General features: G+C 41.8%; 1 protein-coding gene across 1 annotated transcript in view; it reads left to right on the top strand.

Annotated features, from left to right (window-relative positions):
* Nucleotides 1-14,671, top strand: part of LOC118787847 (alpha-1,6-mannosylglycoprotein 6-beta-N-acetylglucosaminyltransferase B) — a 101,491-nt gene that overhangs the window by 961 nt on the left and 85,859 nt on the right. The window contains exon 2 of the mRNA XM_036543568.1: nt 3,907-4,019. Coding sequence (XP_036399461.1) covers nt 3,907-4,019 — 113 coding nt within the window. The remainder of the gene's footprint in view (nt 1-3,906; nt 4,020-14,671) is intronic.

The raw sequence follows: 14,671 nt of genomic DNA on the forward strand, positions 1-14,671 counted from the left end.
GATTGTTCGTTACACACAAAGACACTGCAGCGGAGCACTGATTATTCATGACCTTTAGGAGATGTAAGCATATGCACAAATGATTAACATGTCAGGAGAGGGATTAGATTTATTTGAGATGTGCGGGTGTAGAGATTAACTGGCCAAAGGAAATCCACACTCCAATTTCAACGACTTTTGTGCTCTCTGTTGCCTAATGTAATAGTTGAAGAGCAGAGCGGACTTCTGGGTTGCTGACCCTATGTCAGGTGGAACTTTGTTGCTTTACCTGAATTAACCAGTCAAAATGAAAATATAAATAAGTGACACATTGTGTAAAATCAAGTGAACAAGGTCTAACCAATATAAGTAGTTAGGTATAATACTAGTATTGACATTTCATCTACTTATTTTAGCTTGTCAACATGTAATGCTATAATAATTCATTATTTTTCATTCATTATTAGATACACCTTTCACTCACTCTTTGTAAGTTAGTATTGGTAAGAGCAACAACCAAATGACAAAAATGTAAAATGTAAACAGTAATTCCTCATTGAAGGGATTGCATCATTGCTGGCAGAAATACACGTATACTGATTTATTGCCATCTGTACTGTGTGCCTTGACGTGGTTGCTGCTGAGCCATCAAGTGATATAAAGCTGGGTTTGATTTTAAATCTATCTAAAGATTTGGCATGAGCTACTCTGTGTAGCCAGATTCACAAAATTCTGATGTCATTTTGTTGGATTAGGGTAGTTCACAGACACTAAATTAGTGTTGCACACAGCACTGCAAGCTGCACCAAGTGATCTCTCATTAGAAAACACACCAAGGAGGAGACAGAGAATGCCTTATTTGCTTGGAGTTTTTATAACACAGATATTATCCACTAGTTGAAAAACTGTGAGCATTAAAGTGTGAAGCTGCTGATAACAAATGCAGTGTTCACTGTGTGTGGTAGGTTCTCAGATGAAGCAGAAGACGGTGAGACATCAAAAGGCAGTATTTCGCAGACGTGCAGTTACAGCTGGCTCTGCGGTGACGTTTCAGTGGTGAATTGCTGCTGGACCGCTGAACGCGAGCTCGCCCATCAGTCATTCAACCGTCAGCTGCTTTCGAGCTGCTCAGCTGGCGTGCACCGCCAGCGTCTCCCGTTACACCGCGGAGACACTGAGGGCACTGAGGCAGAACTGTCCCCGGCATATGTCTCGGCATTCATCATTCTTCATCATCAAGTTTAATACCCCACTTCATGTGAGGAGCGTCCCGCGCGTTGGGACCAGAGTTGACAGATGTTCTTCGGCGGTAGCGCGGTCTCATTACAGTCCAGCAACCGCAACCTTCTCCGGGGTGCACGCCAAACCCAGCTCTGCGATGTGTAAGACCACAGAGGAAAGAGCAGGCGACCGCATCACCGTAGCGACTCCCTTTTGCGTGGATGAGAGTCCAGGCAACAATAGGGAAGACTGTGGTGGGGAGAAATGTCCAGTTGCAGGTGACTTAATTTCTCACAGTGGTGCTGTGAAGAGAGGTGCAATTAAAAAACCCTTCCAAATATACCTCTCTTACTGTGCGCTTCTTCCCTAAGGGGATAGACTGGACCGAACATAGTGAAACTGCCGCAGAGTTCTTGGGGAACACACCACCATGTGGCACCAATACTCCGCCATCGACCCAAGGCAAAATCTGATAATGCGTACCTTGGAAGCCAATTAGAAGATATCAGATCTTTCTCTCTGATCCAATAACAATACAAAAGCATTTACCTTAAGCCTTTTAATTACAGACGAGCCGGGCAGCTGGAGTAATCCCGTCTCATGCCTACATGGCTTTGAGAACAACTAAACAAAGAAGGAAAAGGAAAAGGGTTCAAACCGTCTTGTCTTGGAATGTACAGGCTGAATTGCCACGATGCAACATCGGCCCTTTTTACCTTGAGAGAGTTATGAATAGCATTTAGTATTTAGTGTGGTATTGAATTAAGGGGTCATTTGTCAGATGGAGTAGGTGAGCCTTAATGTGTTGCTTTCACTTTCGTGCTTACAGTTGATCTCCTGCTTTTATTATTTATTCATGTATGTAATTAGCAAACTCTCTCCTCTAAGGCAGCTTACACTGGCCTTATTTTAAGGTACAGTGTATTAAGTGAAAATCACAGCAGCAAGCAGAACAACAAGAACATATGTCCAGGACAGCCAGAAATATAGCTTGAACATTAAGATGAAAGCCTATACTAAAATATGAGCGTCCAACATTAATTGCTTTATTGTACACAAAGTGCATAGCATTTATTCTTATGAGCCACATCACTACATCCCCGCATGCACATTAATGAAGCTCTATATGAGCATCTTTGCTTTCATAGGCTTTCTGTGCTGCCAAACAATGAGCTCTACAGGCAACATTATGCTGTCTGATGGTTTCAGAGGGTTTAGACTGGTCAGGTGTTACTGTAGGCATTGTGCATGCCCATGTTCTAGGAACCCATGTGAGGTCTGAATGGGTGGGTTATAATCATTGCCCACATACTCGGCAGTATTGCAGGGACCTGATTACTCCTCTGATCTTGTGACCAGATGGTTGTAGGTGGTAATCCTAGATACGTCCTTGAACCTAGATTAATAGAACAATAATCCAGATATTGAAATAGGTTGTAGAGGTTGAACATTAAAGACAATCTGCAGTAAAAGGTGAACAGATGGATGCCAAACTTAAGTTTTAAATGATATTATTTTGTTTCGAAACAAATGAAAAACAGCTTAAGCAGTCGTTTGTGCTTGCTTCAATATGGTAGATAGTGTGTTTTTTATCTTTATCTTTTCATTTAGTGGACATGTTTCTCTCAGCAACTCACAAAGCCAGTGTAGTTATTCCAAGGGTAGTCAGATTTAAGTATAACCTTGCCCCTTGCTATGGGGTGCCACGTCCAGCAGAGCCACCCCATGCCTAGAGCCTTGCCTCTCACTCCCTGCTGTCCATCTGTGAAACCATCTACCAACAGAACCTTTCTTATGTTTTCTAGCCATTTCAACAGAGCTTCAGTTTCATTGTTCCTGAACCATCCCCCATAATTAATGATATAGCACTTCCAGCGTGGTGACACAGGAGTGGGGAGTAATTAAGCTCCCTGTGAAGTCTTTGCATGTTGGCCTCAGGGGAAAGGTCAGGATTGCTGGGGATCCTTCAGATCCATGAGGAACTCAACATGCCAGCAATGTCTGGTCCAACTCATTTAAGGGCAGAAACACATGAATAATTCAGATGCGTTTTTTTGTCCATTGTGGGCTTCGGTTTTCTGCTTCCATAGCTCTGTAAAGCAGAAACGCAGGCATTAGCTGGTACTGTGATAAACAGGCCATTATTGCACAATGAGATGCACAAAAAATAGAGGGGAAACAGTCATTTACATATGTTTGCGCATGCAAACTGTTCCGCTGCTATGTGGAGGCTTTGGTAAAAGCATTGAAGTGGAATACCTGATAAGAATAGAATGGCGGGGTGGGGGTGCCTGTACCCTTGCTTGTGCAGTCCCTTCATTCCTCTATGTCCTGTGGGGATATGCCACCGTCTGGGTGAGAAACAAACTTGCAGGAGCTCCGTTAGTTGGCACATTAAATTCCTCTCTCTTCCAGTGTGTGGAACGATACACAGTGGTTTGAGATGCAAGTTGTTTTTTTGTTTTTTTTTTGCGCTCAGGCCTTTTGTCCTTAATTTAGGAGCTTGTATTGCTCTCATCTGTATGAGAGGTGCCAGATGGGAAGTAAGATCTTTAGAATTGCACTCCATGCTTTCCTTTGCTTTACATTTCTGATTGCCTCTCTTTGTGTCCGGTACTTTGCTTCTCTGTCTCTGACTCTCTTTTTTCCCTCCTCCTCTTTTCCCTGCCCTTCCCTCTCTGTTCCTGCGCTGCCTCCTCCCTCCAGGATTTTCGTGGTGGGGATCGGTTTCTTCAGCCTGTGCTTTCTAATGACGTCCCTGGGGGGCCAGTTCTCAGCCAAGCGACTGGGGGACTCTCCCTTCACCATCAGAACAGAAGGTAGTGGCTCTGTGCTCTGGGTTCGCCACGGGCAGAGGGTGAGACTGCCCGGCGCGCCCCTCGCTTTTCATTACGAGCAGCCAGCGAATGAAAGGAGAGTAATTGTGGATCCCGTCATGCTGTGCGCCCCGGCCCTGGAACCAAGGGGTAAAGTGCTGCTCCTCCCCCCAGCTGAGTGATGTGAAAATATAGTCCGTGTCATGGGTAGCGGAGAATTTATATTAGTGGGACTGTGTGGGTTCTCCATGCTGTTGCTGGGGAAAGTCGCAGAGCCTTTCTACCTGAAGAGTGCGACCAGCCTTGCTTTAGTGTATGTCCACCTACTGTATCACATAACTGACCATTTGAAGTAATAGTTGGTCCTAAGAGCTTATTGAACCTTATTAATGTCACGTTTGGCTATCTGACACTGTGCACCCGTGACAGTATTTACATTGATGAAACTCCCTTTGCCCTCGTCACGGTTTGGTTTTGTACTGTTCACCATCTTCCCTGTGGATCATAGTGCATTCAGGTGCCCTGTGTTGTGGTTCCGTGCCTTGGATTTCGTTCGGCTTTTGAGGGTCATTTGATCACAGGAGAAAGCTCATTATTACATTGGGCAGTGGAGGTGTCGTGGGTCTAAGCCTTCCACAGAGCAAGCAAGCGTGTCTCATCTCTCTCTGAATGGTGTGAAAGCATGGAAATCCCTGGCGAGCGGCTGTGTCTGTGTCTTGCTACCCAGTCCAAAAAACAGGATGGTCCGTCCTCTAACTGTGGACTAAATCCATAAATGAAGGATAATCTCCTTGTAATGTAATCCATGTCGCTGCCTACCAGCCCCAGCACCGGGAGAAGAGAGAAAGTGGGGGAGGAATGCTTGATTAATTAACCAATCATGCGCTGCAGTCTGGGGAGGCATCTGGGCCGAGCTCATTAAGCACTGCATGGTGCCTGTCCTCTGAGGGTCCTGCAGGGTAAACTTTTCGTATGTGTGTGATGAATTGGCAGGAATTGGAGGTTTAATGGAGTGGCACCAGGACCTGGGACGAGATAGGCACTTCCAACCCCAATGTCGCACTGACAGGGATCCAACTCCATCTGTTTGACACTGTAATCAGCTTTTAGAACAAGTGGCTCTTTTTGGTTTTTGCCACGCAGACACACTCATGTACGTGTACAAACATGCATGCAAATGCGTACATATGCACAGAAACACACACACAAGTGCACACACACACACACACACACACACGTACACAGAGTTCTGATTCGGTTAGAGGAGAAAGCATGAGGTCAGGAACGTGGAGGTGGCAGCTTGAAAGGTGAATTTGCTCCATAGCTAGTGTGCAGAGGCACCTTGTGTAATGGCAACATGCTTTCTCCTGGGACTTCATAGGTTCAGCTAAACACAATCTTTTTAGGTCCCCAAACAGCTCAGCAGTTACTGCTGAAGTTCAGAATATGCTATATAAGCAGCTCTTAGTGTAATCATTACATTATCAAAGTAAACTATTATGATGTTGGCAGGAGCCTTTAGAATGCTTTATGCTTGCATTTTTAAAAATATTTTGTTACATATACACATATAGACACATAAATATGTATGTATAAATGTATATTTATACGTACTGATTTATTAATCTGCTGGTAAGCAGAATGTATTGGAAATTTGTTTAACATGCTTAACACAAACCTCATATCTTTAGATATTCTACCTGAATGTACAATATAGTCATGACATGCACAGCGCGTACACCATGTATTGAACTAAAATTCTGAAATAAGCCAATACTGTATCAGAACGTTTAGATGACTAATTTGCCACTGCAAACCTGAATTGATTATTGCATTGATTGAATTGATTAAATTAAGTGACCTGAATTGCTTGTTTGATGATCCGAGTACAGTTCATCATATGGAAATGGATTTAATGGAGGAGGGCAGCCAGAGAGGAGCGGCTCTGAAGGATCGGCTGTACATTGCGGGCGGTAAAAGCCTGCAAACATGTGCGTGGGATTTACTAAGCGGGAATGCAAGCGAAATTCAGAATTAGCAACCGTTTCCCTGGGACACCGGTACAGTGTGCTTTTGCCATTGTTACATATGCAGTTCTTCATATGCATATGTATAAATTGGATGAAAGCTCTAAAACTGGGAGGGGATTTTGCAAATTGAGTCCATTAAGTATTCCGCTGAATTTACTAAAGCCAATATTATGCGCAAGCCTCTTTTTCCATTGAACTTTCACAGTCCTTGAAAAGCAGACTTGAATTTGGGGCATAATATACAGTGGTGCAGACTGAGCTTCATGAAGGAGCTGAACAAAGTTTCAATTTTGAAGACTAATGTTGGTGTTTTGTACCTTCCATAAGCCTGGAAATGTACTTTACTTTACTTACTTAATTAGCTTTTTAAAACATGCTTCGAATAACGTATTAGCCATACAATGCCACAAAAGTAATGATGACTGCCATCAAAGAAGACATCGGTTGTGTAAAGCTGCTTATCTTTAGGTGCTCCTTTGGGTTTCATATTACCAGATCAGCTGCATACCTACTTTCTGTCTTCTTTATTATTTATTTGTTGGTCGATGCAAGGTGCAACAAGTCATCCTCATCATTTCTCTACATTGGTTTAGTGGGGTAATCATAATCCAAAGTTCTCACGCTCTTACAGATTTTGAAATGTATTGTTTGTTGTCTGTTTACATGCCGGAGCTTCTAGCCTGCTATGCACTCTTGTTTGGATGTTGTTTTTTTATACTTTTTTGGACAGTTTGGTGTTGGAAAGGACTGGGAAATTACACAGGGAATGCATTAAGCAAGCCTCTATAACCTATAATCCATTGATATTATTATCCCTACAGTGCAGACATTAGAATCCATTCTTTGTTCTGGGTAAGCATATTTATTCTGAGGGAAGATAAGGGAATCTCTCCTCGGGATGAATGGGCTGGTGGCATTGATATCAAGCAAGGTGACGCTGGGTATTAGTTTAATTCCTTCTCTCGGTGTTGTATCTTGTTTTGTCTCCATGGATTATGAGCCTTAAAGGTTCACAGAATCTCTTGTTTCCAAGTCACAGCGGTAAGGCCTGATGTTTTAGAAATACAGCATTCTCCCAGTCTAAATGGGTGTGTATAAGAGAGAGAGAGAGAGCACATAGCAGAAGAATGAGGGAAAAAAAATCTATTGCTTTCAAACAAAAAGAGGAGAGGTTGGCTTGATAAAAAGAACTCCCCAAAGAAGAGTATTTGCCCAGCAGTTTGTTTTTCTAATGGGACTTGCTTTAGACGCAATAACAGAATTATGCCTCAGTCCTAGATCCATTTGCTCTGTTTAAGGCCTTGCGCACTGTTCACTTTTTCCCATGTGGTCTGGAGCGAGGAATTAAGAGCTTTCTCTGTGCTGGCTTTGCTGGTGTGACGCATCTTCAAGGACAGGAGAAAGCCCCCTGTAGAAATCTTTCTTTTTCATGTTTGAAACGAACTCCTTAAAGGGTAAACGTATTTGTTTCATTTGTAGAGCGTACGGCCTATCATCTTACACTTAGACAATGTGGTTATCCACTTATGCGTCCCCCTTGCGATGATCCATTGGCACCTCCAATCTACTGCATCTAATCATTAGGAAGAAATGTATTCTTGTTCCACATTTGTTTAGAAAGCTTACAATTTAACATCCCATTCAAACTGGCTTACAGACCCTGAGTATATCCACTACATTCATATGCAGGAAATTGTTTGGGCTAACATCTGTGTGAGAAGTTGGGCTGAGATATGCCCTGGCATGTGAGGCCTGTGTACAAGGCGGAGCCGCCAAAGAAGAAAGAGTTACAATCATCATTAAACCCAAAGTAAAAGAAGAACTGACATACTACTTCCTGTGACATTTAAAATAAACTTTACTGAAAATGGCAGAGAGAATTTTTGCAAGAAAGTGAAGCATAAAAGGTGAAGCACCCTAAACAAAAAGATTTCACTCTACAATAATGCACCACGCTCAGTTCATCATATCTGGGTAACAACAAATTATGCAGGTCTGGCAATTTCAATCTGAAATCTACAGACCAACTAAATGCCAGGGAAAGCCCTCTATTATGGTGCTGCAGAGGGTAATTCCACCTTTTCTGGATGTGGGAAAGGCACTAACGTGAAAGGATCTTCACACGTCTTCCAAACCACCGAAGGCTTTTTTTAAAAACCAGAATCATGTGAAAATGATTAATTCTCAATTGGCGATTCAGACATCAGGATGAACAAGGGTAGAAAAAAAAAGAAAGAAGTCATGTCTGCTGAATGCAGTCTCTATCCATTGGTGTGGGTTTGCCCAATGGCCCCACCCTTCCCCATTTAACATTAATGTTACCAGCTTCATCTACAAATATAGGGGAGTTCCATTTTTAATGCTTGTACTTTGGAAAAAAAAACAATATTCAGGTTAATATGGTACATTTTTTACAAACATACTTATGGAAGACAAATATTCTGTTCACCAGTTAGGAGATTTTTTTTGCAATTTGAACACAGTGCACCATGCATCTGTAACACTGAACTGTGAGACATTGCTTTAGTACTCAAATCACAAATCTTTTAGATGACTTTAAGAAATGGAACCATGACTTCCTATCTTCCAAACACTGACAAATTTTCTTCATTATACCCCTGGCAACATCCTTTTCTTTCACAACCATGCACTCAAGATGGAACAGCTGTGCTTCCCAGAAAACACAAATACATTCCGCATGTTCAGAGACAGCTGAACCTCAACAGGAGTGACAGTCCTCATGCCCAATAGGATTTGAGATTTGCAATACAAACTGCAGGCGTCACACTTTTTATAAGCTTAGAGTGATTGAGGTATATTAAGGCAGTAGATACTGTATGCTGCTAGAGGGTGGCTGAGGTCAAATTAGTTTTAGAATCTGTCAGTTGTTGTTGTTATAGCAACTTAATGCAAATGGAAAATATGATTAAAATAATGTTTTTGTATTCCTGTCTGTGAAGGTCAGGAGTGCTGTTGAGTCATAGGTTTAACTTCAAAATTAAAAGTGTTCAGCTTAAATTTTTTCTTGTATTTACTGACAAAAAATGACTACTTTGAAAAATGACCACTTCTACTACTTACCTTGAAATGTACTATAATGAAGTGAGCTTTGAAAAAAATAGTAAATATACTAGTAAACATACACATAACTTTGTTTCTTTGTTCTGAATCCCGGTATGTTCCTATATCAATATGATATCAAAGCCCACCATCATTTTGTAGCTTTATAGTTAGACAGCATTGTTTATGCATAGTTATAAGATGTTAATTATAGAAAGGTGAGAACTGGCATGGAAATGACAGGGATGTTTAATAGGATTTAATTCAAATTCATAATTGAATTGAATGACGAAGAGCATGATTATACTGAAGATGGGGAGAAGATAAGAGGAAAAATGTTTGCCTTCTAAAGAAATGCAGTATACAGTTGTTTTCGTATTAATAGAATAGTCCTTCATATTTACTTATACTGCAGAGCTTTATGCCACCATGTTCCCTCAATATGGCATCTGTCTGTACTTCAGCTTTGCGCAGTACATTGTGAAAGTGGCCTTCCTCAGGCAGCTCATGGGGGAAGTGTGCTACGCGCTGCTTTTTAAGGAGGGTACGGCTGATTGACTGTGACTGTATTCACTTGGCAACTGCCAGGGAGCATGTCTCACAGCTGAATAAAGTAACAAGCTTTGCTGTATAGTTTGGCAGTATTGAATGGAAAGCTATGCAGGTGAATGAAATTTCTCAGCCATTTCAGCCAGAAAATGTCTAAAGTAGAGCTCAATGGAACTTAATTTGAGTATGGCTGCCAAAATATTTAATTTCTTGAATTATTGAGGTAAAAACTGTGAGCCATGTAGTTTGGCAACCAATATATGCAGAAAATAAACTTACTGTAACTCTCTCTTATTAGTCATAAGGTGTGATGATAAACCACACAAAGATGATTGCCTCATCTGACAGTTTGCACAATTTTGGGCGGCTTTACATGGCACGTGTCTTTACATGAGTTTTTTTTTTTTTATTTATTCAAGAAGTTATTTTTGTAAGCCACAGTTTGAATGAACCAAGAGACATTCTCAACTCGGCATAATTGTACAAACACGTCAATCCTAAGGGCCCAGTGTTTTCCATTGTCACAGAAAGGTCAATTATGTGTTTCCATTTTCAGTCTCAGGGCTGATTTTCATGGTTTTATCACAGCTGGCAAACAGTGTGCAATCGTCTAATTCTGATGTGGGTGGGAACTTCAAAATGCAAATGGAAAAATGACATTTTTGAAACAAATGTGAGATCAAAACTTAGGAACAAGGTAGAAAAGAACAATTTAGTAAGAGATTGTTTAAAATAAGTTTTGGTCATTGAGGGCTGTTTTTAACAGCTTGATTCTAGTTTTTGTGGATCAATAACCAGAGGCTTACTGCAAATGCTATTTGGAATAGACACTGGCTACAGATTGTTTTCAAACAAAAGCAAAAAAAAAAAAAAATCACAATCTACTCCAAATAAAATTTGAAACAACATATTGAAGATCAAAACATAATCCAAAAAGTATTTATTTTAATATCAAAATAGACAATTTCCTGTTTCTTGGCTATTCACCCATGCACAGTGTAGACCTTTTAAAACTGGTCATAGAAGGTAACATCTGCTGTTTGCTCAGCATAGTGTGGCAGACAGTTGGACCTTGAGACCAAGAATCATGCTTAATCAGCTGGCAGGAATCACATAGGCACTCACCCAGGTTGTCCCTTTTGATGTTCGCTGATGTTGTTCATGGTACTCTCCAGACAGACAAACCAAGCCATGCAAACCACACCATCATGGCTCTGAACAACCAGAAGCAGAACAGGGAAAGAACGAAAAGTATAGCTTGCTAGCTCATGAATTAGCTGAGCATGAATCAGTATTTGCATCTAAAAAGATGTCAGCAGATCTCATCTGCTATGCAGACAAAACAATCCCTAAACATGAATTAAATTGAAAATTCTCCCTGTTCCATAAATGGCAACAAAAGTATTAGCTTTAAGAGGAACATCTTACTTTTCTGTAGATTGTATACTTATGTTGAATACACATTATTTTTGCTTTAGTACAGCTTAAGACAGAGGCAACACAAGTGCAGTGTTGGAGCATTGTAGTCCAGCGTGCGTAGTAAATCAGGCAAGAGCAGTCATTTGAGATATTGTGGTTGAGGCCACACTATAACAGTTAATTAGGCAAAACCAGGAAGTAGTGTTTCCCGTTGAATGCTAACTGATATCGCATTGCTGCTTGCATAGAAAAACTGTTTTTGTCCATTGTGAAATGTCCCAGTTCCATATGAAAAGAAATTCCGATCCCAAAGACCACTTTTGCAGTTTTGTCTCTAATTGCATGGTCATGGAAAACAAGGGGCCCTACATTTTTTATCTGTCCACTGACTATTTACAGATGAAAAAAAAAACATACACTGGCATACAGAGTAGGACTGCTACAGTGTTTGAAGACGTTGCACCTGCAGAAGTAGTTGCATAGAAAAAGCCATGGAAATGAAAAAGATGCTCAGGGACTGAGGCTATTGTTGCTGAACTGTATGGAAAGGGCTCAGGAGGTCTCTGCATTGTCATCTCTGCAATGTCATCTTTCCTGTCTCTCATAAGCCCAAGTGCATATCTCAGAATTGTCTTTAATTTTTAATATGAAATAGATTAAAACAAATAAGTACATAGATAAAACAGATTTTATTGGACATTGGGCTGTCTTTCAGTGTCACAGCTCCTTCAAGGACAAACCAGAAGTTGCCTTGGAAGGAAGCCTTGAAATCACAGACTCTTCCATTCACACAGAAAAGTTTGGCAATATCTGCACTGGACACTAGGCCATCAGCCACTAGTGCACTGTGCAGTGTTCAACTACTGTATGTACCAAGCCCTTTGGTGAAGGATTTTGTCAGTCACAGTGGTGCTACAGTATTCTCCTTAGACAATGTTACAAATCACTAATGCCCGGTGCTGTCTAAATTGAACTATACGCAAAGCCATAGTCATATTTTTTGTTTGTGTTCTCAAGTCCATGTTTGAGTTTAATGAGGCTTTATATCATAAGAGAAAATAAATACACCTCTTACACTTTTTCTCAAGAAGCAGGCAGTTCCTCTAATTCCATTTGTAGTTCACAGCTTGAAAATGTTTTTCTAAAGCTCAGTTGTGCCGCTCTGGCTCGTAAATTTAATGTACTGTACAGTATTAATGAGCGAAAGATTCGCTGTCACTTTAAAGAATTGAGTCATTACAGGAACAGTATTTTTGAATAAGCAGCATTTGATGTCTGAATTGTCTTCACAGAGATGCATGATCCCTGGTTCGCATTCACTGCAAGGTTACTCAGTCGCGGTGATTACCGGAAAACACCCGTTAAGCTTTGGTGCCCAGGTTGCCGGATCTTCCCTTTCACACTAAGCTGTTTATTGTGAGCCCTGATACCGTATTCACAAGTTAGTGCTTAAATCGTCTCACTAATAGTATTTGCAGACTTTAGACCCCTTTTAAGTTGACAGCCGCTGAGACGCTCTGTTGCAGCGTTGTGTCGGTGAAGGAACGGGCCATCTCGTCAGCGCCTTACAAGCTCTGCCGATAACACCGGGAACTTACCGAGCGAAAAACTCAGATTAGCCCCTCACTCTTTTTCTCCTGGTGATGAATACATTTATCAAGAGCCCGAAGTAAGACTGAATAATTGCAGGGCATACGGTTTGCGAGCGCGATTTAGCTTTCCCGTTGTCGGCGTGGAATACATTTACTACCGGGCCTGACTGCCGGAGGATGTTCCTCCTTTTGTTTGAAAGTGACATTAATGATCGCTGAGAGGCAGCAGAATTAATTTCCTTGACAAAAAAAAGCAACGGTGGAAAAAAAAAGCTTTTGAACTTCAGCAGCTATCTTAAAAGCAACAGAGCTGTACAAACAAAGGGGCTCTATTTCGGGGTCTGAAGGCACCCACTCACTCAAGCAGAGGCCCTATTCCTGCAGAAGTCTTCGCAGTTGTAGTCTGTGCACTACTGTGGAGGTGTAGGCCTGTGTTGTGTGTTCCTTCTGTTGCACTGACCGGAGTGAATGGGAGAGGGAGAGAGAAAGAACGAAAAAAAAAAAAAAACAACGCCACAGGATTAGAGTCTTTGCAAGATAGATTCCCTGAGCAGAGCTCCAAGGAGTGCCCTTTATCTCTGTGATATATGGCACGGCCCAGTCACTATTTCATCATTTGCCACTGGGCAGACAGGAAGTGACATTGCCTCCCTCGAGGCTGCGCGAGAGGGTTTTGGGCAGGACCCAGTCCTTGCTCACCTAAAGATCTGGTGCTCTCCTTTAATGGAATGCGCACTGAAGAATTTCGTCTTCTGCGCTGACATCTCATAAAGTAGTCAGTGCACGGTTCTAAGTGCCTACATGGTGAAAACACTACTGCTGGACAGTAATGCATATTCAGTGTAGAGAAGAATTCTCGTATAAATGTGGGAATATGAGAAAAGCCTCATTTGTACAGTACACGTCTGAAACCCTAAGGGTAAAATGAAGGGGTGATGAGTCATGAGCTTTCTGAGGGCTTTTTCCCCTTTAATCCCTATTGAATCTTTCATTGTTTCTGAAGACACAGGGAGCAGAGTCTCTAGATGACAGTTGATGCTGAAGTAAAGAAACCTGGAGTCGGTTCTTTAAAGCAATGAAAAGCTCTCCAGGCAACAGACACAAAAATAGACTAGGTATCCATCGACTTTACTCGGGGAACAGGAGATGAGTTGGCTTTTCAGGATGTTGCAGTGATGAATTGTTTGAACGCTACAGTTAAAGGTTGCCAGTGGAAGCAGAATGTCTGTGTGCTGCTTTATGAAGGGCAGAGGATCTTTGTGCAAAGATATGTGGCTCACCCCGCAGAGACACCCACAACTGACTGAGCAAAGCCCCCTCGCTGTGACACAGACAGCTGCACCACCATTACCAACACACACACGGAAACACACACACACACACACACATGCTCGCTCTGACCTCAGCTATCACAGCTTACGCTGTGTGCATTTTCTGAGGCTCTGCTGTGTTCTTGCCAAGGTAAACATTCACGGTCACTCTCTGCTTTCATCACGCGCCAGTGTAATTGCCTATAAAGGTATTTTTGGAGGAACGTGTGGGATTTGGCAGCTATCAAATATCGCAACACCCTGCTAATTTCTATCGTCTGATGCATGTCCTCAAGTCAAGTCAGGGTATTAAAGGCAATCAGCTGTGTACTGTGTGCGCACGCTTTTATCAGAAGAATGTTCTCGCAGCAGGGTGCTAAACTGTGAATTCATGCAGAAGGACTGCCACCCTCATGTCACCCGCTGTTGTGCTCCCAAAAGGAGGCACAGGAGAGAGAACATTAGCCTCTGAAGATAATGCCAAAGACAGGCTGAGTAAGGCCACGCAGTCGTAACCATCACACAATGCCACAGTCTTGACAAGCAGACTTCTCGACAAGGATGTCATCAGAGTTTGAAATGCAGAAGGAAAAAAAAATGGAGTGACTCAACTTGGCAATTACATTGTATCGATTTTTCCCTTTTATAATGGCATTAACATTTCTCTTAAAGACCATTTACTTTTTAAGAGCAGC

Source organism: Megalops cyprinoides, chromosome 1, assembly GCF_013368585.1.
Source record: "Megalops cyprinoides isolate fMegCyp1 chromosome 1, fMegCyp1.pri, whole genome shotgun sequence".
Taxonomy (NCBI): domain Eukaryota; kingdom Metazoa; phylum Chordata; class Actinopteri; order Elopiformes; family Megalopidae; genus Megalops; species Megalops cyprinoides.